The sequence below is a fragment of the Centroberyx gerrardi genome, chromosome 23 (assembly GCF_048128805.1).
Source record: "Centroberyx gerrardi isolate f3 chromosome 23, fCenGer3.hap1.cur.20231027, whole genome shotgun sequence".
NCBI lineage: Eukaryota > Metazoa > Chordata > Actinopteri > Beryciformes > Berycidae > Centroberyx > Centroberyx gerrardi.
Genome location: NC_136019.1, coordinates 9,824,567 through 9,849,963, shown reverse-complemented (window position 1 = coordinate 9,849,963; position 25,397 = coordinate 9,824,567). Strand labels below are relative to the sequence as shown.

Below are 25,397 nucleotides of genomic sequence, written 5' to 3'. Positions count from 1 at the left end.
AGAGCTGAGATAAGCTAAGTCCAAACTCAGACAGCTGGCCCTCCTGGAGATGTTTTTGGCACGGCTCGTTGTTTATTCAAACCGGTTTCCAAGCAAGATCCTCTCAAAAAAAAACATAAAGAGCAGAAAAGAAAACGGCGATCAAGAAAACCGTTTGTTTTTTTCTTTCCGAAGCGACTGTTGGTACAGTCACAGGTCAGGAATGTTTCATTACAAACAAAATAAGGTGGGGGGGAAAAAAACAAAGTCTTAGAAGTTGCAGTAAGGGCTTTTGAAATCTCATGCTGGGTGGAAGAACAGAATAATTCAACCATCGAGGCCTGAAGCACCCATAAAGCCCAGCGTGGCCGGCGTGGAGAAGCGGGGGGTGCAGCAGCCATGCTTGGTGGGTTTGCGTTGAGGCGGTGTTGACACATCTGGTACTGTGACAGTTCCACATGGGGGGAGTATTAGAAAAAATACAGGCAGAAAAACTAACAGCGGGACCACGTAGCGAGAAGAACCGGGGATTACGTCAATCTCGGGCTGAGAGAGAGAGAGAGAGAGAGAGAGAGAGAGAGAGAGAGAGAGAGAGAGAGGAACGCAGCGGACTGAAGGCTTTAGGTTCGGTTCTTTGCAACAGAAAAGTGTGTTTGAAGATGTTTTTCACCTTCAGTCCCATCAGGCCGAGAGTTTCTCAGTCATGAAACAATGAGGCCTGGCAGGCGCAGGCTGACAGGAGCCGCCGTCTAGACGGGGTGGGTGTGCGGGAGCGGGGAGGCGCCGGAGAGCCAGGTGCTCTTTATAAACACTCCCATTAGAGATTGGGCCTGGTGCTTGTTTGAATAACTTTCAAATACGGAGGCCTGGTGTTTATCCACCATTGATCCCTCCTGTCCATTACGGCTCCATGGGAGGACCGGCCGTTGTCAGTAACTACCATTACAGGAAATCTATACCTAATACCCTTCTCATTATGAATACTCATTTTGAAACTTCAATAACAGAGGAGCAGTGTGGCGGGCAGCTATCGTTATTCATCCAGGAGCGAGGTTAAAGAAAGGGAAGAGATAAATGTGAAGTTTGTAATGCTCTCTTTTACTCATTCATCTTTTAGCAGAAGAAAAGACTCCTTTGGTCAGAACCTTGGCGTGTACACTGCAAAAAACATCCATCTCAACGAGGCGTTTAGTCTCATATTCAGCCTTCAAATCTTATTTTTCTTAAAACAAGAGAGAAATTCTGCCAGTGAGGTGAGATCACTCCACTTGTTTCCAGTGCAGTTTCACTTGCTACAGGAATTTTCTAGAAATGAGTCATCTTGAAGGTGAGAATAAGGCAGATCACTGCACTACTATCGAGAAAATGACTGAATGAATGGAAACAAGTGAAATTATCAAACCCCACTGGCAGATTATGTTCACCTACGTTAAGAAAATTACGATTTTAGGACTCAATAATAGACTAAATGACTTGTTAAGATGGAGATTTTTTTGCAGTGTAAAGAATATCTCTCTCTGCTGTAATATGCAAGCACACATATATGCATAAGTAGCAGCTCTGTAAATTTCCCCCTCATCATTATGCTAGTGCAGAAAAACTAACACTATATCTAGGTAGCTGCAGGGGGTCCTGGCTTGTGACTGCAGCAGTGCAGGGAGCACATTCAAAGAAAAAAAAAAAAAAAAACATCACCAAGAAACAAAACATTACCAAGTCTCCATCTTCCCCTCAATACACCCCACACACCCGCTCCTGCTGTGGGAGTAGGAAAAGGGAATCAGGGCCTTTTTAAATTGAAATGAACATTATAGATGTATAGATAGCCAGGCTTATAGATAGAGACACGGTGAATGGCCCTGAAGCCATTCTGGGCTGTGATGAAACAATGACCCAGGAGCTGCCAAATTTAGAGACATGCTGGGTCTCCCAGGAAGCATCTCCATTTGGGCTGGAATGGCAAGCGTGACCCTCATCTCTCTGCTCCTCACCTCCAACTAATTGAATCAGGCTGCTGCCCAGGATAATTCTGTGTGTATGTGTGTGTGTGTGGGTGTGTGTGTGTGTGCGTGTGCCTGTGAGGAGTCTATTAAACCATGTTTAAAATCGTTAAAATGTGTCTTATTGAGCTGACCATCACTTCAGATAACCTTCCCATATTCCCAACGCCTTCGACACGCATGCGCGCACACACCACACACACACACACACACACACACACACAGACTAACACACACACAAAAAGGCCCTAGATTTAACACACGCGTGCACACACCCTCCGATCCCCCCATCCTCGTCCCTCTTCCTACCAAAAACCAGAGGGCAACTATATAATTCCACTAAAAAGTCATAAGCATCTCTTTCAGAAAAATATCTATTAAAACCCCTCACAGTCCCCAGGACATTTCTTGCAAAATTATGTATTATGAATTTCTCTATCTTCCCCCCCCCCACCAACCCCCCTCTGCCCCCCCAGCCTCTACTAGGCTTTTTACTATATTCTGATGCATGGATTTAATTAAGAAACAGCGGAATAAACATTAAAAATGTATGATTGGAAATTGCCGCAAGTTCTGGCTTCTTTTTTCCACTCCTTTTATACCCCCTTCCGTTGAATATACGAAAACAATGTTTAAGCACTGCTCAGAGTGTTCCTGGGCATTAATTAAAGGTTTAGCAGTGTGAGAGACCACTAAGTTCTACTAGAGAGTTGTTCCACTTGGCATCATCAAGGCCAGACATTGGACACAAAGAGGCGATGCTCAAGGGGAAAGTCTCTTGTTAGGATTCCTGTCTAATTTCTGATGCGTGCTCGTTGGTTCTGGCGCACCCTCATCAGCGCGAGGTTTGAACGGGGCTTTGAGGAGCCTGCGCCTAATAATTAGTCAGTAGCGTGCTTTAAGGATGTTGAGGTAAGCAGGGTTTAATTAGGGAGAGGAGTGCAATCTGGGACAGATGTTGTGCAGGAGGGACCGTACGTGTGACTGTTTTTAGTGTCAGTCGAGTCGCAGTAAAAAGATTCCCACTCTCCCACAAGGAAAAAAGAGTAATTCATTGTCTCTAACCGCTTTCTGTAAAATGTACTCAACCACACACACACACACACACACACAGACACATATGACGTGCCTGGGGTTGCAAGTGTGGTCTTGTTGTGGTTAAGGAGCTTATGTCGAAATGTTAATCTGGCCCAACTTCACCCACAAGCAAGGTAGGTGGAATGGGCAGAAGACACTGGGAAACAAGAAATTCCAGAGCAGAGAACAATGACTTAATAGAAAAATGGATGAAGGCCACATGCCAAAACGTCTGCTTTACTAATGAATCATTGTTCCTGTACTGTGAGTCTCTTCTTTCCTAGTAAGGAGCTTATGTCCACAGCCCCGCATGCAGGGTGGGGTCCCATCGCTGTTTTCCTAGGGGGGAAGAGGCGGGAGGGGGACAGGTATCCCGAGAATGTCTTCCCCACTTCCCCGCTAAGTGGCAGCTACACTACTTAAAACCTGCTGATGGGATTGCGGGACTCCACCTAGGCTTAAGTCGCCGCTAAACCACATGAAACTCTCCGCAGACGGGCAGTGGCTGAGCGAGGATCAACGGCTCTGACAATGTGGCAGTCAACGCACCGTTTTGGGCAAGTAACAAAAGCAAACACACCTAAGGCTGGTTTTATGGCTTCTAAGCCTTAAATAACCACCTCTTATGAGCAGGAATAACAGGGGTGGGGGAGGATGGAGTGTGAGAATGAGAGAGAGAGAGAGAGAGAGAGCAAAAAACACAAGAGGAGAGTAAGGCGGTGAGAGAGTGAAGGAGTGTGAAAAAGAGATGATGAGAAACAGAGAGAGAAAGCAAGCTTTGAGGGGCAGATGATGAGGAAGACAGGAAGAGGTGGGAGGGAGGGAGGGAGGGAGAGAAGAAAAAAAAAGAGAGAAAAAAAACGCAGTCTTGACAGAAGCAACATGGCAGGATCACACAGCTATTTTTCATTCACACTCCTCTGCATTCGCACATGATTCCAAAGGCACCCAAGCCCCAAGGAAGCCTTCCAGCAAACACTGTTTGCCAATTTTTCAAACCTGTCACTCCCTTTCGGTGTATCAGCTTGTGCCGCACAAAGGGCCCTCCTCCTAGCGCTGTCGCTATTGTTGTTGTCATTGTGCCGACGCAAGGTAAACACGTGAGGCAGTGTCGTCCGTTTCCCCCACAATGCATCACTCTCAGATTACATTCAACGCGAGGCGACGAAGGAGGGAGGGACGCCGCGTATCTCACTTTTTCACACAAGCAGTTTGACAGCACACAATGGCCATGTAGCATATGTCAGTGGGTGTTGAGGAATAACACGAATGCCTGGAAATATGACTTGTGTATATAAGCAATGGTCGGAGCCATAAGTACGGAGAGGACATCAGAGATTGTAAACACCGCCTTGGCAGTTCAACAGCAGCGGTTTGCAGCGGCGCCGGCTGCTGTTGCTTGGCAATCCAAATCATTTTCCCTCTATCTTTCTCACTCTCGACCTTTTTACACCTTCTAGATGTTAATAAAAACAGCCGACCCTCAGACACTGTCTCGTCTAGAGTGAGCTACTCACTGAGGCCATAAAAAAAAAGAAGAGACCTGGCCACTGCAGGCAGGTAAAATTTTGTCAGTAGCGAGCGTTAGGGGACCTGGTGTGGTTGATGCCTGAGGAATGTGTCTCCCACACGAACGCAGACACACACACACACACCCTTTTTGTATCTCTATGTTGCTCTCTCTCTCTCTCTCTCTCTCTCTCTTTCTCACACACACAACACACACAGGTGCACCCCCCCATTCACTGCCCCGAGTGTTCATTTTGAGCTCTGACATCGCGACAGGCGAGTCTAGAGAGACGCCGAGGCTAGTAATCAAACGGGAGCCACTATATGCACCTAAAGGCACTCACCATGGCAGCCTCTCCCTGCTTCAGACTACGGTGAGTAATATTACGTTAAAGAAAAAAAAAAAAAATCGAATATTCTTCTTCCACTGTAGCCTGGCAATCTCTTTCAAAGTCCACTGCTTTCAGTGTGTGGATATGTGCGGGTTAATATTTCATATTTGATTAAAATTTGCATTCGTTGGAGTAATGGTGTCGTGTTGAACCCCTACCTGCTCACTCCGGATATGGGTGTCGGCCAAATGCCTATAAATGGAAATGGAAATGTAAGGGCCAAAAAAGGTGACAACGCATATCGTTAGGGTGTGTAAATACACCAAGCAAACATGTCAAAACACCCCAGGCGCTCTCCAGGGCAATTCCGCAGAAGCGTACAATCAGACACATTCATGTCATCACATAGGGTAAGTCCCACTTCATTAGGCCACATGCGTGCCAAGAGTCATTACAGTGAAGAGTTACTCTCGAGTTAAACGCACACACACACACGCAAACCTACTTGAGTTCATTCCTGTCATTCCAGCTTCAAGCTGTGGACTGATGGGTTGTCTGCATACTTCTGAATAACATCGGGTGCTTCACATTTCTTTGCCCCCCATTCTACGCACACACACACGCGCACGCACACACACACACACACACACAGCTTAGTCGTTCAGTCTATTCCTCATGCACGAGCAAATATTTACTGAACACACCTCCTTTTTGATCCTTGACACCGGTTCCTTTAATCTGTCTGAATGGATTCATTGCTATTCACCCATCGCACTCCTCAGATATGGGATGAAATATACAAGACTTGTTTCATTTGTCTCTAAGATTCATGGATGTTTGATACTCTGGGCTGTTTGACAACACTGGATTCCAGCGCGGCACATCATATCAATAATGCACTTGACCTTGCAAGGCACGTCTTCTCTCTGAAGGGCCGGATGTGTGCCTCAAATCATTTTGAATGCTTTTGTTTAGCCACATCAAGCTCATTCTCCTCTCTGCTGGCTCAAAAGATATGGTGCACATATTGGATTTCAAAGCTCTTTACCCCAGTTGCCCAACATTTAGCAGATTCACCAGATAAGGACAGATGAAGGAAATGGTTAACTAGCAACTCCACCAGACTTGAGGTGGAGCCAAAATACTGGCAAACAGTACAATAGGCCGTGAGTTAAAGAGCAAAGTATTGTGCAGCCACTGATGTTCTCTCACTGTCTAATTTGATCTCATGAATCAAGAACTCAAAGGGGGGAGGGCAGTAAATTGCGGGTCCCCAAGGAGATGTGACACAGGGAAGAGATGAGCCCATTGTAGTGGAGCAATGGCTGCCAATTTAGCGTTCAGGGACCTTCATCTTTGAAATGCTCCCTACTTGTCCAGGTGGCTCTATCAAAAGAGTTTAGTGGAACATGACGTTCCCACGCCTCATCCAACACTGGGCCAACATTATTAGAATACCGTGACATTTTTTGGGAGAACGTTGCCGCTGAGCTCCGCTGTTGGCAGTAATGTGTCTGAATTACCGGGTACAAGCAAGATGAGAGAGCAGCGAAACCCTTTGAAAAAAGTCCAGGCGTATGGCCATGGGAGAAGTTGCAGAGATCACCGTTGGGGCGGGCGGGCGGGGGGGGGGGAGCGGTGGAGGTGTATTACCATAGTAACGGCGGATAGCCCACCAAGGATTCCCGAGCAAACACAGGCATACGGTTTGAGCAGCGACTGAGGACCCTCGCCAGTATGCCTCCTTGTTCAAACAAAATCACGCTGGCACGGATAACACTGGCGTCTTAAAACATAAATTACAAGGTCCCCAATTGTCATGTCATGTCCCCAATTCACTGGGAGAGGAGGCTGCTCCGGGAAAAGAAAGGCTTATTCAAAGAGATTCAAAAGAGTAGACACACACATGCACACACCCTGACGTAAATCTTTCAAATGTGGGTGGGGGGGGGGAGGCGGGGGGGTTTGCTTGGGGATCAGAACGCGCATGTTAAGCACATTCACGGCGACATCAAACGATCGCCGCGATTGGCTTCACGGGGGGAAAGTCATCTGCGCTCCTCAAACATTTGCCGCAACACCCGCGGAATTCTGATGGTGATTAAACAGAAAGTCGGCGTCTTCCCTCCGCGTCCGGCCGGGGATCTCCACGACACACTCGGAAATGTCACCCATGCAGGCACTTAGCCGCTTGTCAAAGCCGCTATGAGCTCCCTCACGTCACCAGTTCATAAGAGCCCTTCACTGTGATAGGCTTATTTTTTACACTTATGTTCACAGCAGTTTGCCTCATTCCAGTGAAGTCTGTTATTAATATATCATTATGGACAGATTAAATGTTAGGAATCTGACATTAAGTGGAGCTTATTAAGCAATGGCTGGGTTTGGAATAAAGTTAAGGTAAAATAGCCAAAACCTGGTAGTGTGTGAGACTAGTGCATTAAGCGGCTTTGTTTACTATTATTCTAATCATTTTACCGCCCCCAGACTTGTCAATTTGATTGATATCCCTGCCTTTCCCCCAATCCCAGACCTCATCAACCTAGAACCCGAACAGCAACAAATGTAACAACATTCCCTATTTTCACCACCTCTGTGGGCTAACTCTCCCTCAAGGCACTTCTCACCACTGAATCCACTCTGTAATTTACAATTGGCTATTGTGTCCCAAGTGTTGCATTGGACCAACCCAGAGTAAATGAACCATGTCAAAGACCAGTCTTTCAGTCTTGATTACATCCCCCCCTTCCTCTCCTTCCATAATTGCAGCAAACTGAGCAAAAGCCTCGACTCAGAACGTGCTATTATTCAAGCACCTGGGTTTGAGCTCGCCCACTCAGTCGCAACCAAAATGGCCGATGTTCTTTGCCAGTGGGCAGTTTGATTGACTATTTGTAGTTGTTACTAAGAACATTGTTGCTGGGAAGACAGAGGGAGGAAAAAAGGAGGACTCCATCTCCCAAGATACTGTGAGAAAAAGAGTAAAAGGTGAAACCAAAGCTAGATAATAAACAGGCTATAGGGCAAGGTGCTGCAAATCAATACCTGAAACCATATTAAATGGCTGGAGCTCTTCCATCCACAGTAGAATTTGTCTGGCTAAAGCCTGCATTACAGTCATCTCCACTATATATTGCAATTTCCAACAGTGGAGGCCTATGGGAATATACAGCATATGAAGACCTGTGAGTAACTACACACAGCTTAGTCTGGCAACAAGCACACAAATAGAGCTCCACTGCAGCAGAAAATGTCCATCCTAAGATTTGATTTGTCTTAAAAGAAGTGGAGAAATCTGCCAGTGGAGTGAGATAGTCTCACTTGTTTCCAATGCAGTTTCACTTGATTGAAGAATTTTTGTTAAATAAGTGACGGTATCGTGCAATAGGGCAGATCGCGCCAATAATATCAAGATACTGTCACACAATTCAAGAAAATTCTTGCTGCACAGAACAACAAGTGAATTTATCTCACCTCACTGGCAGTTTACCCACATTTTTTTTTTTATTTATGAAATAGCTTATGCCCCTTTTTCAGGATATCCTCCTTATCCTCCTTTGCTATATGACATAAATCCATGGTATAAATTATAGTGAGTAGGAACACATTGTGATGTAAGATACATAAAAATTGTGGAAATCCTTTCAAGAAAACGGCACAGCCCCAGTGAGAAAACGTACAACTATACCTTGTTTTCTGACAGCATAAAGAGAGCGGAGGAAAACACAGGCCGAGAAAGAGACAAATTGAAAAATTCGCATTTTTGAAAGGGCTGGTTGGACTTCATATTTCAGTTGATTTGATAGCAGCTAGCTTGCGAGGCCGCTCGTAACTCCAGCTGCCCCGTGACCTTCATTCTTCAGCAGGCAGGCAGGCAGACTCCTCCAGCCTTTGACAAGATTTATCGGGCCCGGCTAATAGCCTGCTCTCTCCCAGGTAAGGCCTCATCGATACAGGGGCTTCTCCTGCCCCTGTGAGCGCCGTGCTAATGAATATTTCTGCTGCCTCACACTCTGCTACAGACTTTTACACAGTTGTGTGTGTGTGGTATGTTCGCATGTTTGTGTGTTTTAACCCTTATTCAATTTAATCAAGTTGACTAAAAGCACATCCGTATTTACAGCAACGTCCTGGGAAGTGATTGCAAGGGGATGGATGGTTACTTGCACATTCACATCTGTGGCACTAGAGTTACAAGTGCCTTGCTCAATGGCACTTCAATGGTAGGTGCTGAGCGCCAAGAGAGCGCCTCACTCCACCCACCCAGCCTGTCCTGGGACGAAAACAGGTGACCTTACAGTTTGCCCAGTTGCCCCTGTGCACACGTGTGTGGAGAGTATATGTAATAACCAGACACACGTACAAATATAATGAACTGCAATCCTTGTATAAACAGGCATGGCACAGGCACACACACACACACACACAGGATATTGAAACCCTCTCAGGCATGTCGCTGTGTTTGTGCCTGGTGTGCAGGATGATGGAGAGGCTGAACTGTGGAGGCCCCGTTTGCTCTCCTCCCCAGCCCTCGCAGGATCCACACACACACACACACACACACACACACACACACATTCATACTATACACGCACACGCATTAGCACACCGACGTACACCCCCTTACCCGCACACATACACACACACACATGCTGAGTACACATGCGCAAACTTTCACACAGGTCCCCCCAGGCTTTGATGGATGGTCGGTGAGCGCTCTACCTCCTGTTTCATACACATATAATCTCATTTGGGGGCCACATGGTGGGCGCCACACCAAAACAGGGCTAATAGAAGCAGTCAAGCTGTCCTATTCCTCCTCTTCCCAAGTCAAGTCATATCCATTATACTCAGAGATGGCTGCTTAGCAAATATGTATGAGCGGTGCCTGTTAATAAAAAGCTATATCCTTTGGACAAAAAACGCTAGGCTTTCGGATGCATTATTTATCCTGGCCAACTCTTAATGCGGCTTATGCAGTCAGGAGATCTCAGCGCATCTTAATATTTCAATACAAAGGAAGAAGGTGAAGAAATTGGTGCCAAAGCCAAAAGGAGTAACTACGTGGGAAGTATGTGTGTATGAGAGAGAGAGAGGGAGGGAGAGAGAGATAGAACAGGTGTGTGTCTGTCAGGGCCTGAAAAAAATCAATTTGAACCTGAACCCGAGGTGAAGGTTGTATCTATTAAAAACGCTCCGATTACACTGTTGAACTTATTAACTTTTTCCCCTGTCAGCACAGTGGTGTGTATGCATACAAACACACACACACACACACACACACACACACACACAGACCTACCTATCATCTCACCAACGCCAGCCTCTACCCTCTGTCTGTCTGGGAAACAACATGTCAGTCAAAGTGTCTTTTTTCACCTGTCGGCTCTCTTCATAAACAAGTTCACTTTACGCTAAGGAGCTTTACAGTTGGCTGCCAGCGCAAAGGGTGGCACTTAGGGGTAAATTATGGATCAAAGTGTCAGCCTTTCATGGCTCTTATTCTCATTTTCATGAAGGACGTGTGTGACAACATGGCCGGCGCTGGACGGGGGTTTAAATCGCCGCCCCTTGACGGGGGGCCACGGACCCTGTTGGCAGTTCCCTTGACACCCTGGCACCCATGTGAGTCACACTGACAGGGAGTGATTCATCTGCCACGATGTTCCGTTACACAGTGTGAAAGAGAGAGAGAGAGAGAGAGAGAGAGAGAGAGAGAGAGGCATGCACACAAACACACCGACATACAACATACACTACATATGCGCACACTTTGCTAGCCTCAGTATCCGACGCGTTGTGAAATCTCTGCAATGAAATTCAAAAATTTCAGCGAAGATAAGTAGAAATGAAAACACCCCTCCTGCCAACAACATGCTTCAACCTGTCTGAATCAACATCAAGAGAACAAATGGCCCGTGACCTTCTGTGCAAAACAACAACAAAAAATCACATTATTATGGGACTGACTCCGCCAGACAATTTTGCAATTTTGATGAGGAACAGCGGGTCTGCCACCATTGTTTTGCCCGTTAGTCTCACAAACAACAAGCCTTATGTCTGATCCATGTTGCGATCCAACTCGCCGACAGAGGACTATTCCCTAGGGTTGTACGGCGGTAGAGCTAAGTGATGTTCTCATTTAGTTGGCTCTGCATAGCTTCAACAGTCAATATAGAGGGACAGCTATAGAGAAAACAACAAGGCTAGCATAGCATATCATAGACATCGGGAGCCTTGTAAAAGTCAATTTACTGTACAAACCCCCCCCCCCCCTAACAATCGCCGTGAAAAACAAGTCGGCAATGTGGTGAGTACGCTGTGATTGATAGTGCCACAGGAAAGGATAATCTGCAAATATAAATCAGCTTTTTCCTGGTGAGTTCTATCTAATGCGATCGCTGCCGAGTATGAAATGAAATTCCATTTTCGATGACATCAAATTGAAAGAAGCGGCGAGAAGAAGGTGGCATCCTCGACACTGCCACTTACAATCAGCAGCGCAGAGAGCAATCAAGGTGGCATGCGGCTGAAATGTCTTGTCTGTTCCTTCCCTCACTCCCCCTTTCTCTGTCTTTCAGCATCTTATCATGACAAATGTTGCGGATGAGTTGGAGCATCTTCAGCTTCTTCAATCATGACTATTTATTTTCATGCGAAGCCAACAGGGCTCGCTGACAAATTTACTGTGCGCTCAGAACAGAGAGAGGAATAGAGAGGAAGAGAGAGGAAAATGAAAAGAGAAAGTCAGAGAAATGGAAGTGGAGGAATAATTTTCACGGCTTCGTTTATAAATAAAGGAAGCAAAGAAAAGCTTCTCCGGTGTTAGAATATTACGCACTGTAATATAGCATAAGGTGTAACAACCGGCTATTGCAGTGACCTCTCTCTCTCTGACTTTCTCTCTCTCGCCAGTTCTGCCTGCGTATCAGGTAAGTCTAATCCTTAAATTAGTAATTGCCCTACAGCTAATGCATTCAAATCACCAAACCAAATTATACCAGAAAATGCTGCCCGCTGCAATTTCACGAGTATTACTCTGCACTCTCACTCCTTCCATTTGCTTTCGGAATATAAACAACAAGCCTGAGCAGCCGTAGATTGAATTAAGCCATGATAGATCCAAGACAATTTTGATAAAATTAGCCACAGTTGGTGGTACGCAGCACCACACCAAAGACAAGCGCTAATAATAATGCAGCAATAAAGAAACTAGCTGATTTCACTGCACACCATCTCACTTCCAGATGTTTGTATTTTATATTCGATATCCTTAATTCCAGTGAAGTTGCTATAACAACAATGCTGTTATCATATTTGTTTTCCCAGGTGAAACTTCACTGCTTATTCACATGTCTCACACCCTTAGAAACTTTACACTGCCATTAGCGTATTGAAGTTCTATCTATGGCACGATTTGCATTGCAACAACAGGTGTTGTTCTGCAGGCATTGCTCTCTCTAACCATAAGTTGACCTGTATCAGCGGCCGTGGGAGGGGGGGCTGACCAAACACGATAAAGCCCCGGTGGAACCTCTTATCAAGTAATTACCTTATTGAGCTCAACGAGTGACTGACTGCCTCAACGGTTTCAAAGATAAAATCGTGCGAGCGCCAACAGGGGAGCTTGGTGCTTGCAAAACACAAGTGGTGATGAATGCCAAAGAAAAAGCTCAAGAGGTACAAAGAGGTCTACAGAATGATGGCAATTTGCCGCCTCCTCCATACAGGTGTTCATATAAATCTGTGGATTCTACCATGCAGAGTCTGCAGACAATTGATATTCAGGGTCACCGGGGGTGTGCAAGTGTAAATTAAGTCTATTGTGGCTTTTCCTAGGTGTTTAGATGGCTACATTTGTAGGTGAGAACAAATGAGGCCAGAGGCAAATACTGTATTTCCATATTGGTTTCCTGATCTGCACGGAGCCTGAAGGACAGTCGCATCCTATGTTTTGGCCACAAACACCATCCAGGTCACCTCCATTTGCATGGTGATATTGTTTGTCCGGTGATACTGCGGCGGGGTGAGAATATGCCCTATGCAAATCAGTCGCTCCACGACCGCATTAAGCTGGTGCTGGAAAGGTTGCAGTTACGAGAAGGCACAGGAGGAACAGCTGGCCGGGGCGCGGGAGGTGAGCACTCGGGCCGGGCCGAGGGCAACGTCCAGTCATGCTAGCTGCATCAACCCCGAGGCAAGATAACCTGGGATAAGTGTGCGGACTGGGGCTATGCCTGCCCTCGGGGGCTGTGCTGTGAAAGCATGGAATACAAGCTGCTCTGACTCACCACTGATTAAAAGTGATCCACCTGGGCACAACTGGCTCTTTGAAGTGCAATGATAAAACAAAAACCGATGGCTTGTGCTAATTCGACGGCTCAGTGATTTCATTCCTCACTACATTATGGTTGGACAGCGTGATTTTTTGGCACCGGGCAGAGTAGAAATTACTGCCAAAAGTAATAAAGCTAAGTGTTCTGCTGTTAAGTGCATGCACTGATTATCAGTCTTCAAATACAAGGGTTGAACACAGGCATGTGGGGAGCAGACCTTAGCATATATTGTTGTAGCAGCACAGAGCAAAACAAAGGCAAAAAGTATGGATAAGAATCCAATCAGTGGAGTTACAGGAAGGGATGAAATGTCAGGTCTGTCACCCCTCCTGTTCTGGCTCTCGACAGCTGCTGGGTGACATGCTGGCTTCTCCCTCACAGTTCGCTCAGCTTAATGACTGTTTAAATGTCTGACGGGCTAAAAAGAAAGGCTCTCCTCGCCGATAAACTCCCTCGGTTGCCTGGTTACCTGCCCGAGCAGGCTGCCTGTGCAGTTATTGTAAGATTAGGTAGGCGAGGAGCAATGGAAGAGAGAGACGGAACCCGATACCTCAGAGCTTACAGTCAATGGGCAGTACCATTCTCTCTCTCTCTCTCTCTCTCTCTCTCTCTCTCTCTCTCTCTCTCTCTCTCTCTCTCTCTCTCTCTCTCTCTCTCTCTCTCTCTCTCTCTCCCTCTCTCACTTTACCCCCAACCCCAACTCCCTTGTGAAACAGTAGGAACCATTCTCTATACCGCTAACAGGGCTGTCTTTCTTGTGCCTGCCTCTATCTCTCCTCACAGACAGATAGGGAGAGAGGGAATGGTAAAAGAGAAGGGTTTGTGGGTGTGTGTGGTGAGAAGATGGACAGAGAGAGAGAGAGCGAGAGAGAGAGAGATGTCATTCCTTGTCATAAATCTTAACCTTAATCCCCTTAAAGGCTTTGAATCTCATTTGTAGTCATAAAAAATATGTAATAAAAAATGACGTATCAAAATTTAGATATAAACTCAATAATAGGATGAAATTTGGAATAGCAATACCTAATCCAACGAGATCAATTTCATGTTAAGGGTTCTAAAATTGACATTTAGGTATATTAATAATTCTTCTAAATGGAACACACACACACACACACACACACTCTACATCATAATTTGTAACTGCAAATGCAGACCGTATATAAATTGCGCCTTTATTTGTCTAACTGTAGCACATAAGTGTCCTTGAGTGCTTTATTATGTCTTTAGCCGTACATCCCCTTACCTCACAACAAAATATTTTTAGATGCAGCGTCACTAAAAGCAAGAGCATGACCGCTTCACTACTTAATCTAATATAGAGGTGGCTGTTTAATACCATAATTGGAGCACATGAACACACCCCTTCTTCTCAATTAGCTCTCTTATGCAGCCATTAAATTAGGCCCTATTCACCTCAACTGAATGTGTCAACAGTATTTGAGTACTGAGCCTGAGGGATATACAAAACAATTTGAATACTTGCTATCTATTGTATATTGAATACCCAACCAGCATCACCAGACAACAATAAACATAGCTGATATTGCTCAATAGGCCACTGAGGACTTTCTTTATAAGTCGCTTACAGTTTGAGCATAAAGTAGCCAAGAACCACAAGAAAATACTATCTCGGAATGTAGCCACTGTGCATTATGGCGATGAGTGTGTGTTGAACTGCTCTGTACAGATTGAGTTTTTCCCAAGGCCCTGTATTATAACAAATGGACAGTCCATAAAAGTCACCGCAGCATTTATGTAAAAGGTAAATAAATAATTATATAAGTGGAGCATAGTGACACACAATACATGCTGCTGCCGCAGCAGCAAATAGAGTGCCCTTTTAATTATGCAGGAGACATCCGAAAGCAACAGCACTCCTCACACTCTGGGAAGCAGCTCACTGAATACACCATATTAGAAGCTGTTAGAGACAGAGCAAGGAAAGAGAAGGGAGAGAAGTAAGGGGAAGGGGGGCAACGAGTTGAGAAGAGAAATAGCAAGAGGGAGGGGAGAGGGATATAAAGAGAGGCGAGAGTGGAGATTAAAAAAGAAAGACACTGCAAGGAAAAAGGAGGCAAGGAAGAGTGCAGAATTGCAAGGGGTATGATGGAGGAGACTGAAACAGGGAGAGAGAAAGAGAGAAAAAGAAATGCAGAGGGAAAAACTGGCAGCATTGGTGGAAGGACGGGATGCAAAGGCAGATACAGTGTCAAAAGAGTGTAAGGAAAAATATGGGCATAGAATATAACAACATGAACAAAGAGATAGGAAAAAAATCTGGAGGAAGAAAAGGAGCAAAACAAAAAAACAAAAATAACAGAGAGGACCCAGTTGTGTGCTGTGAGAGAACAGCACTCCAGAATGCTAAAGGAGTAGCTGCTTACACCAAGTAAGAGAACGATCAATAATGCATTAGACTGCCATAGAAAACACATAAAACAATAGAGTAAGTGTTCTTTTCCCGGAAAAAGCAAATCAAGAAGACTGACTTCATTATGTATTAACCTTGCTTCAACCCATTTGGGTCCAACAGTGCAAAAAGGGGCAAAAACAATAAAGATGTGAATAGATGAATTCACGCAATCCCTAGAATATTAATATCATGCCATGCCGCCTAAAGATTTTTACATTGCAAATGGTAGCAAAGAGCTGCTGAGGAGAAATGGAGAAGAAGAAAAAAAAGACAAGAGACATAACAATAATTGGAGGGTAGAGGAGAATAAAAGAGTAAAATAAATACAGGTCGATGAGAGAAGAAATGAAGATATGAAGAAGGAGACATGGGTGCAAAGAAACGAGATGCAGATGGATACGGGAGGTGGTATAAAAAGGGTCAATTTCACTGCTAGGTCAGTGAATTGATGCAGACGCTGAAGTGCAGAAGAATGTTAATATGACCTCCTGCCCAGATGTTCCTACTCAAGCCGAGTCAGACTCTGTAAAACACGACACTGCAGCTAGCATTCCTTACAAAGCCATGTGTGTGCTGCATTCTCAATGTCTAGCTTTCGTCCCTCTCTCTTGTTTTTTTTTTTACTTTCACAGGAAGAAAAGGTAGCCTTGTCACAAAGAGAGGGCAGGGCAGGGCTTGACATAGCTGAGGGGAGTGTAGCTCCCTTGCCGCGCTCCCTTCTGGGATAAAATAACTGCAAACCAAACCCTTATGTGAGCTGTCTACAACACTCTGACACATATGTGCCAAGGTTAGTAGTTGTGACACCCCTGTCGGAAAAGGCAGCCTCAACACATGCCATGATAAAAGTGAAAAAGCTGGATGTGCTTAGTCGAGACGTAACAATACCCCTTCGTAAGCTAATCTACCCCCTTCTCTTCCCTTTCAATATTACATGTGAATGGCACTCCAAACCAAAACAGATCAATACCGCTAACTTGACACACATTAGCACCATAAAGGCAACAAGACTACTGAGACTAGCCCTGTCAGAAAGCATTATGGTAGAGAGAACACTAAGAGGGAGAAACAGAAGACATTTAAGAGTAGAGGAGGAGAAAAAAAAGAACATGGAGACAATGTGTCTTCTTACCTGTTTGTTGTACTTGTTGATAGTTTGACTGCTGTATTCAGAGCAGTGGTCAGATCCAAGGGAAATGTTATCTCCGGTGCCAACAAAGGTATTGGCAGGGGGCAGGTCCTGAACTGCCTGGTGCTTTTTACCAGCTGTTGGTGACTGCGGGTGAAGCTGCACGGTGGGGAGTGGTGAACTGGACTTGTAGTGCCTGGCCAGATCTGGGCTCCCAGGCCCTCCGTTGACCGAACGGTAACGGCCCATTCCGGGACTGTCCGACAGCTTCTCATTAACACCATCATAACGCTGGCCGTTGGGTTTGGAGGCCTCTACAGTGACGATGCTGCTATAGAGTGGTTGTTTGGATTTCTGTTTCTTCTTGTCTTTCTTGGGCTTCTTGGACTTGTCGTGCTGCTGTGGCGTGAAGAAGTCCTCATGATCCTTCTTGCCGGCCTCATAGCCATTCTTATTCTTGGGGCGGCAGTAACGGGCCATGACAACAATGAGGATGATGAGGATGACCGTCATGATGCCTGACACCACACCGATGACAATGCTTAACCGCTGTTTGCCCAGGTCATAGTTGGGGTCACCGGCGATGTTGGTGTTGAGAGAAGTGCTCAGGCTCTTGGCCACCTGGGCCTCTACAACTGTAGAATTGGAAAGCGTCTCATTAACATACACGTGAACCAATGTGGTGGTGCTCTGTGAGGGCTGTCCACTGTCGTTCACCTGGACCACCAGTCTGTGAAGGCCATAATGCTTCTGCTCCAGCTTTCCCACTAGTGAGATAACCCCACTGCCCCCATCAATCTCAAACAACTTGAAGGGGTTGCCACCAATAATGCTATAATTCAGGTCTGCGTTGATCCCAGTGTCAGTGTCGGTGGCTATGACAGTTCTGACCACAGTTCTGATGTTACTGGATGGAGGGAGAAGGGTGTAAGAACTGTTTATTGGGAAGGTGACCGTTGGCGCATTGTCATTTTCATCCATGACAAAGAGTGACACTGTGGCAGTGGCTGACCTGGGAGGGTCACCTCCATCCACAGCCTTGACACGGAATGTATATGTGGTTTTCTGCTCACGGTCAAAGGACAGGGTGGAGAAAATAGTTCCAGTATCATTCTCAATAGAGAAGATATCCTCCTCTTCCTCAATGAAAAGACTCATCTCTGCATTTTGGCCTTTATCTGCATCAATGACTGTAACCATGCCAACTGGGCTGTTTGGCTCAAGGTTCTCTTTGACATAGAAGGTGAACACATCCTGCATGAACTTTGGTTCATTGTCATTCTTATCGGCCACAAGGACAACCACTGTTGCAGAGCCCTGTAGTATGGGCATGCCCTTATCTTTGGCTATCACTTTGAATTCGTAGCGCTCCGTTTGCTCTCTATCCAGAATGGTGTTTACTCTGATGTCTCCACTGTCTGCATCGATAGAGAAAATCCCATTTACTGATGAGTCCAGGGAATAGGCTATTTCAGCGTTCTTCCCACTATCTGCGTCAATGGCTGCCACAGTTGTCACCCTCTCGCCAGGGGCATTGTTTTCTGGAAACGACACCTCTACTACGCTCTGGCTGAAGATAGGAGGGTTGTCGTTGGTGTCGCCCACTTTGACGATAAGAGAGTTATTACTTGCCAGACTGGGGCTTCCAGAGTCCACAGCCACTATGACCACATTGTATTCCTGTGTGGCCTCGTAGTCCAGTGGTGCAGAGGTGTGGAGAAAATATTTCTTTTTATTCTGCTCACCCTCCATCTCACTGGCTGGTTTGAGCTGAAAGGGCACATCCCCTACCACTGTGCAGGTCACTATGCCATTTTCCCCCTGGTCCCGGTCCGACACCTGAACTAAGGCAATGGGTGTGTCTACCACCACATCCTCAGCCACGTTGGCTACCCCATCTTTCAAGAAAATGCGTCCAATTTTCCGTATCTCAATGGCGGGAACATTGTCATTCTCATCCTTGATGTTCAACACCACAGTTGCCTTGTCCATTTTTGGCGGCTGGCCACGGTCACGGGCCATTACCGTGAACCTCAGTTGGCTCACTTCTTCACGGTCAATGCGGTGCAACACACTCAGCCACCCTGTGCTCTCATCCAACCTCAGGAGCCTCCTCACTGACTCTGTGGCTGCCCCAAACACATACTCTATTTGACCATTGACCCCCACGTCTGCGTCAGCTGCTTTGAGCTGCAGGATGGGGGCACCAGGAGAGCTGTTTTCTGGTAGGTCAGCCTCATACACGCTCTTCTCAAACCGAGGGCTGTTGTCATTCACATCAGTGATCATCACCCTCAGAATGGCCTGTGATGAGCGAGGGGGGTCTCCTCCATCCCTAACACGCAGTGTGAGCTCATAGGAGTCTCTCTGCTCCCTATCCAGGGCCCCTTTAATGATGAGTTGAGGCTGCTTCTCCCCATCAGTAGTGTCAGCAACTTGCAGTTCAAAGACGCTGCTCCTGCTTGCCCCATCATCAAATCTCCTCTTGCCTGAGTATGAATCCCCGTTGTCTCGACCCCCGGAAGAGCCCAAGCGTCTTGAGTTCTCCCCATTGTCCTGAATAAGCTCATATCTCTCTATTCCATTTCTGCCAAAATCTCTGTCTGTGGCTGTGGGCAATAGATAAAGGGTTCCAATAGGTCTGTTCTCCTCCACAGACAGTGTGAGGACAGGGGACGGGAAAGATGGAGTGTTATCATTTATGTCTAATATGATGACTTTTCCTTCAAAGAGGTCGACCCAGCTCTGGGCCGGTCCGATTACTGACACTTCAAAATCTATGAAACACTCATTTTCATCGAATATCATTTGGCACTGCTGTAATTTTTCACGGTCTATCCGCCTCTCATTGGTGGTAAGCTCGCCGGTTATGTTGTCTATTTTTAAAAAATCAGAGCCGGACTCGAGCGTGAATGTCACCTCGCCGGACCCGGCAACGATGCCCAGGTCGGCAGCTACGTTCCCTATCCTGACATCGGCGGGTCCCTCTTCGGCCAAACGGTACCGGAGCACTTGCTTGGCAGCGGGTTGATGCACAAACTGCAGGATGAGCATACAATAGCACAAATAGTCCACTGCACCAGTAGTCCTCATTGTTCTTTCCCGAAAAAGATTCACTTAGATTTGCAAAAATGATAATAATGAATTTAATCACTACTCGAATGTCTTAATATGGAAATCAGATTTCGTTTTCATCTAGAGCAAGCCCTCTGTTTCGGGATGCGTGAGACTTCATCCTCCGGATGCCTTCCTACATCGCTCCCACTGCAGTGAATAGCAGCAAGTGTACGGGCTTTCCTCTTTCCTCTGCTTTTCCTCAAGCACTGGATTTTAGTTGCTCTTTCCTTGTTTTAGTAAAACCGCAGTGATATGAGAGCACACTCAAAAGGCTCCGCGCGCTCCGGAGGTACCTGGTGCCATAAATGCATTAGAATTTCATGCGCGTAAAAAGCAAATGTTCAAATAGTCCGAACATAATATCACCACAAAGTAAAATAGTCCAGATCTCACCGTTTTGAGGTGTTCTCACAATTTATGTTTAGAATCCCTTGTTTTTGGGGTGAGGCTGCAATATTCCTCTGTCCGAAGATATTTCCAGAGTCAGAGGATCATTTAAATGCCCGCGCAGTTTCCAAACTTGATCATACGGTGAGGGTTGACTGTGCGGAGCTTGTCAACTCTCCGATCTGGATGATGTGAATATGAATCAAATTATTTGTCCGGTCGCCTTTCCTGCTCTCTTCCTCCAAGTCACTTGCAACAAGCACACAGTGCAGTGTAGTTCTCTCCTTTTGCAGGCAAACTCCACGATGCACAATCGACTGAAATTTCAGGGTTATAAAAAAACAAAAGAAGAAAAAAATGTAAATCCGACGCAGCTGTTAGGAAATGTTGGTCGAATTCCTCAGTGTGCCCAGCATATTCAGCCTGTTCCCTCACCTGCAGACGCGCCGCATGTGTTGGCAGCCCCTATCTGCAGCACTGTGAGAGGGATTCACAAATGATATTGCAGTCTCTCTCTCACACACACACACACTCTCTCTCTCTCTCTCTCTCTCTCTCTCTCCCTCTCTCTCTCTCTCCACCCCCCTCTGGTTTCTTTTCCCCCAGCAGCGCACGTAACCAGGGTCGGACTTGGTCTTGATCGCCGGGTCTAGAGGGCAGCTGACAATATTTGATGAAAGGGACAGAAGAGGGAAAAGAGGGAAAAATGTCGTTTTCACCTGTATTTTACCGAAACGTGACTCGGTACTCTGTGAGCACAGTTCGGATGCTTCTTGTTCTCCTCGTTGGGGTCCTGGGGGTAGGCGATACGGTGAGATACCCGATGAAAAATAACTATTTAAAATGTCTTTCTACAATGGGCTTTCCAATGCGTTCTATCCTAAATAGCGTGATTGTTTATAGTGGCTGTTGGTTATTATTCTGCCGCAAGGAACTGCCTCTGTGATAAGAAAACGCATTGCCAAATACAGGGCATAAACTTTTACGCACTCGTATATAGGCTTTGTGTCTTTAAAATTCACAATAATGAACACTAGAAAAAAATCTGTGCCTCCAGCCACATATGACAGATCCGCCACAGGACAGGCGAGACGGGACGGGATCTGTGCGCAGTGCTGTGGTTTCCCTGTGGTTACTAATATGAATGCGTGTGGTCGCCAGTGGCTGTGCTTTGCTCCCCGGCGCAGCGGGCTCAGGCTGCGTATTTCGGCTTTGGACTGTTTATTCTCAGTCCACTCAGCATCCCGGGCTCTCAGACCACGGCTAAATTCGTTTGCATGTAGGGAGCAAAGAAAAGAAACGCTTCTGGCCCCGCAGACAAGCTGCTACTGAATACGTCTGAACAAACCAGAGCGTTTGTCATCCGGCCACTGCGCAAACCCAAGTCCCTCGATAAGATTAGTGTGCGCGGTGTGTGTCCTACTACAGCTGCCATCCAAGTCTTTACATTGTTTCCAGTAATGCTGGTTATGATGGATTCAAATTATTGAGAAATGAAAGAGACTTATTTATATGAGAGCGATGCTGGTGATCATTCTGCCGAGCACCAAATGCTCTTAAATTCTCTCACGGATGCACAGTGCCGTGATAATGTAAGGCAGGTGTAATAAATGAACACATTCTCAGTCATTCCGCAGATTCAGCTCTACCTCGAAACGTATGCGCATTTGCACTGCTGTGTAGAGTGAAAGAATGAAACTACATGGGCTTTGTGCTTGCATTGCGTGCGCGTGAGGATTTCCTCCTCCAACTTGGAAGGGGGTGCTCTCCTGTTTAACATGGGGACAGTGAAATTAGAGAGAGGGAGTGTGTGTGTGTGTGTGTGTGTGTGTGTGTGTGTGTGTGTGTGTGTGTGTGTGTGTGTGAGAGAGAGAGAGAGAGAGAGAGAGAGGGAGAGAGAGAGAGAGGTGCAGAGGGGGTTGGGGGGGCAGAAAGAGGGGAGAGAGAGAGAGAGAGAGAGAGAGAGAGAGAGAGAGAGAGAGAGAGAGAGAGAGAGAGAGAGAGAGAGGCGGCGGCGGAGGAGCAAAGCGGGAGAGAGGCAGCCAGTTTCAGCAGCTGCATCTTCCTCAGACGGCTGTCTGAATTCCAGCAGTGGCTTTATCCTTGCTTACTACCGCCCTCTATCGTCCAATCAAAAGTAATCCCCTCAAGGGCTGCGGTGGGAGTAGACCGAGGCTATAAAACTAATCATATACATACAGTATACTGTAAGGTATTTGACGTGTTATTTTCACCCCTCCACTTGATCAGTATCTCCCACAAAAGACGTTTGAAGTAAAACCACGAACCCAATAATGCATGATTATATATATATTTAAATTATAGCCTAGTATGGTGACCCAGAAGGTGTCTACCTTGTTGAATATCAAGAGACAATTTTCATTATCTTGAATGAAAATAGAACATTTTCAGCATACTAAACTGGGTTAAGTTGAAAGGGCTGTCTTCATGAACAATGTGATCTCATGATGAATATGATGACAATAGAGTACAGTCATCTTTGTTTATAGCAAACCTACAATATTGCACATGACTTCATGTAATGAGCAATGATGCAAAGATACCCATATAAGATATGGTAAAAAAACAAATGAAACACAAACAGAATCTCTATCTAATCAGTCCTTTAGGCAAATTCAAATAATTTCACCTATAACATACAGTACAAATTTTCACATTCTGCCTCTTTCTTAAGAGTAGTGTCTCGCAGGCTGACTATGCCACAATCAGCATGACACGACATGGTTCAAACAACATTAACAAGGAATAACAAGAGTGATATCTTATCTATATACCAAGGCCTTTAGAACAACCAGATATAAATTGCAATTTCTAGGAGATTCTGAGATGGTGTTTTCTATCAGAACCATAACGATAAAGGCTTCAAATGATCACTGAAAATCATTATGATAGTTGTGTTTAGCATCGATCTTGCTCTCAAGGGGATGAGTGGTCCAAAATGATGCAGGGAGAGCACTCCACACCATTACAGAGCCCCCATCAGTGGAACAAGTGAGGAGTTTTGTTCCAAAATGAGATATTCAAAAAAACGTGACACCTACTCTTACACAATAATTGATAGCACAAAATGAAAACAAATGATACCTTTTAAGAGATAATAGGTCATCTTTTTGGGGGAAAATGATAATTTTTCAGACTAGATCTTTTGGGTTTTACAGATATAATGGCAAATGTTAGGTAATGACTAAATGACAAAATGGCTATATAGAGTTTCAGAATATAACTCTTCAAGTCTTTAGTACTTCCTTTATTTTGCTCATGCCCCGTAGATAGTCTAGATGCATTAATGAAACAAGGGGGAGAGAAAATGAAAAACTCAGATGATTGCAGTCTGCCGAATTAATGGTTTTCATTTCATAAATATAATGAGAGCAGAAATGTCTGACTGTCCTTATTCATTTCGTTAGTTAGTACTGCTTGTAGTGCTGTGACACTGTGTGCAATAAAGTTGCAATTACATTGGCTGTCTAAGTTAATTGACACTTCTGTTATCCAGTGATGTAAAGGTGGAGGTATTGAACGTCTGTGATCGGCCACCTTGTAAAAGAATGAAAGCACACCCTCATGTTGTTACAGGTTTCCTCAATTGATTTGACACATTTCTGCAAACTAAGGTCCATGCTCTCAAAGCAGTTAACATAGCTATCTAAACCCTTGATCATTTTGTAAAGCTAACTGTACATTTTCATTGTTTTCACACAAAATACAAAACTATTATCTTCAAGCTCTTCAAGTAAAGGTCCATGCTCTCAGAATAGTTCACACAGCTGTCTAAACTCTTTGTAGCTAATTTTGTAAAACTAATAGTACCTTTAAAGGGGAATGCCACCTATTTTATCAATTCACATATGTTATTTCTGTGCCCCCAGACAGTTCAGCCAGTGTTTGTGAACTTGCACCACTCTTTCCTAAAGCTAGAAATCAGAGAGAAAACCCTTCAATTTCACTGGGATGTAAAATCAGCGGCTGCTCCATTCACAATGAATGGGGCAGCGACTTTGTGGAGCCATAAGATGCTAAGTTGAGTTGTCACACCCAAATGAAGTTTATATTCTAGCATTGTTACAGGTATTAACAAGAATTGAAACTCGTTTAGGTGCAAGAACTCACACAAAAACCTTACAGGCCAACAAAGTCAGTGCCCCATTTATTGTCTATGGAGCAGTGCCAGACTTTACATCTCAGTGACATCACCAATTCAGGGTTAGTTCTCCAGTTTCTAGCTTTAGGAAAGAGTGGTGCAAGTTCACAAGTATTGACTGAATTTGTCCTGCAGCACAGGAATAACATGTGCATTCTTAAAATGGGTGGCATTCCTCTTTAACTAAGTCAAATTCTTTACACACTAACACTGGAACTTGCAACACAATGACTGCAACCTGTCACTCATGTCCCAAACCCTTGAACCTATTCTGCAAAAATGCAAAAAACATGTTCTACTTTTCACTCAGACTGCAATTCTAAATCACACTTTTTTGGCCCAGACATCATAACTAAAATCTGTTGAGTTCACATTGAAAGCACTGCCATTCAAAATGCTAAACTGAAATTACCAATTGGCCACATTGATTACTCACAGGTACAAACACTAGTTGCTAAATTGTTCAATTACAAATCAGAGCAGAGGGCCAAAGGTGACCCTCCTGTTTTGGAGAGCAATGGATGGCAATATCGCAAAGAGAGGGAGAGGGAGAGGAAGGGTGAGGGTAAGAGGAGGAGGAGGAGGAAGAGGAAGAGGAAGAGCAAGGAGAGGAGACCATAAGGTTTGCAGTAGTACTACAGTACTACAGTAGTTTTACTGAAGTACTACATGTACATGCAACAATTAGTGTTTACTGGACCATAGAATGCACTATTGCAAGTGGATCATATACTGTAAACAGCAAGGATGTTCCATGTATCATGTATGAAATAAGCAGGCTGGGCATTCCTATTTTGTTTATAGAAATGTATGTTTACTGTAGAGTATATGTTCTATTATTCACTGTATTTATGGTATTTAGCTGTATTTGTAAGACTGTCAGGACACAGTGGTAGAAAACCTTTTCACACCTGAGCAGCAGACTTTTGTGAACATGATATTGGCAAACAATG

The 25,397-nt window shown here is 45.2% G+C and overlaps 1 protein-coding gene across 1 annotated transcript; it reads right to left on the bottom strand.

Annotated features, from left to right (window-relative positions):
• Positions 1–306: 306 nt before the first annotated feature.
• Positions 307–19,871, bottom strand: LOC144537906 (protocadherin-7-like). Its single transcript, XM_078281829.1, has 3 exons — positions 16,767–19,871; positions 3,320–3,395; positions 307–422 (listed from the first exon to the last, which is right to left on the bottom strand). The coding sequence occupies exons 1-3, from the start codon at positions 19,869–19,871 to the stop codon at positions 307–309; spliced, it is 3,297 nt and encodes a 1,098-aa protein (XP_078137955.1).
• Between the last annotated feature and the right edge of the window lie 5,526 nt (positions 19,872–25,397).

Excerpts from the sequence above, each read along its gene's own strand:
- LOC144537906 (XM_078281829.1), bottom strand. The coding sequence starts at position 19,871 with ATGAGGACTACTGGTGCAGTGGACTATTTGTGCTATTGTATGCTCATC. Across the intron at positions 3,396-16,766 it reads AACAGGTAAGAAGACACATT|GAAAACAGCGATGGGACCCC; the intron begins GTCTCCATGTTC and ends CTTCCCCCCTAG. Across the intron at positions 423-3,319 it reads TAGGAAAGAAGAGACTCACA|TACCAGATGTGTCAACACCG; the intron begins GTACAGGAACAA and ends GAACTGTCACAG.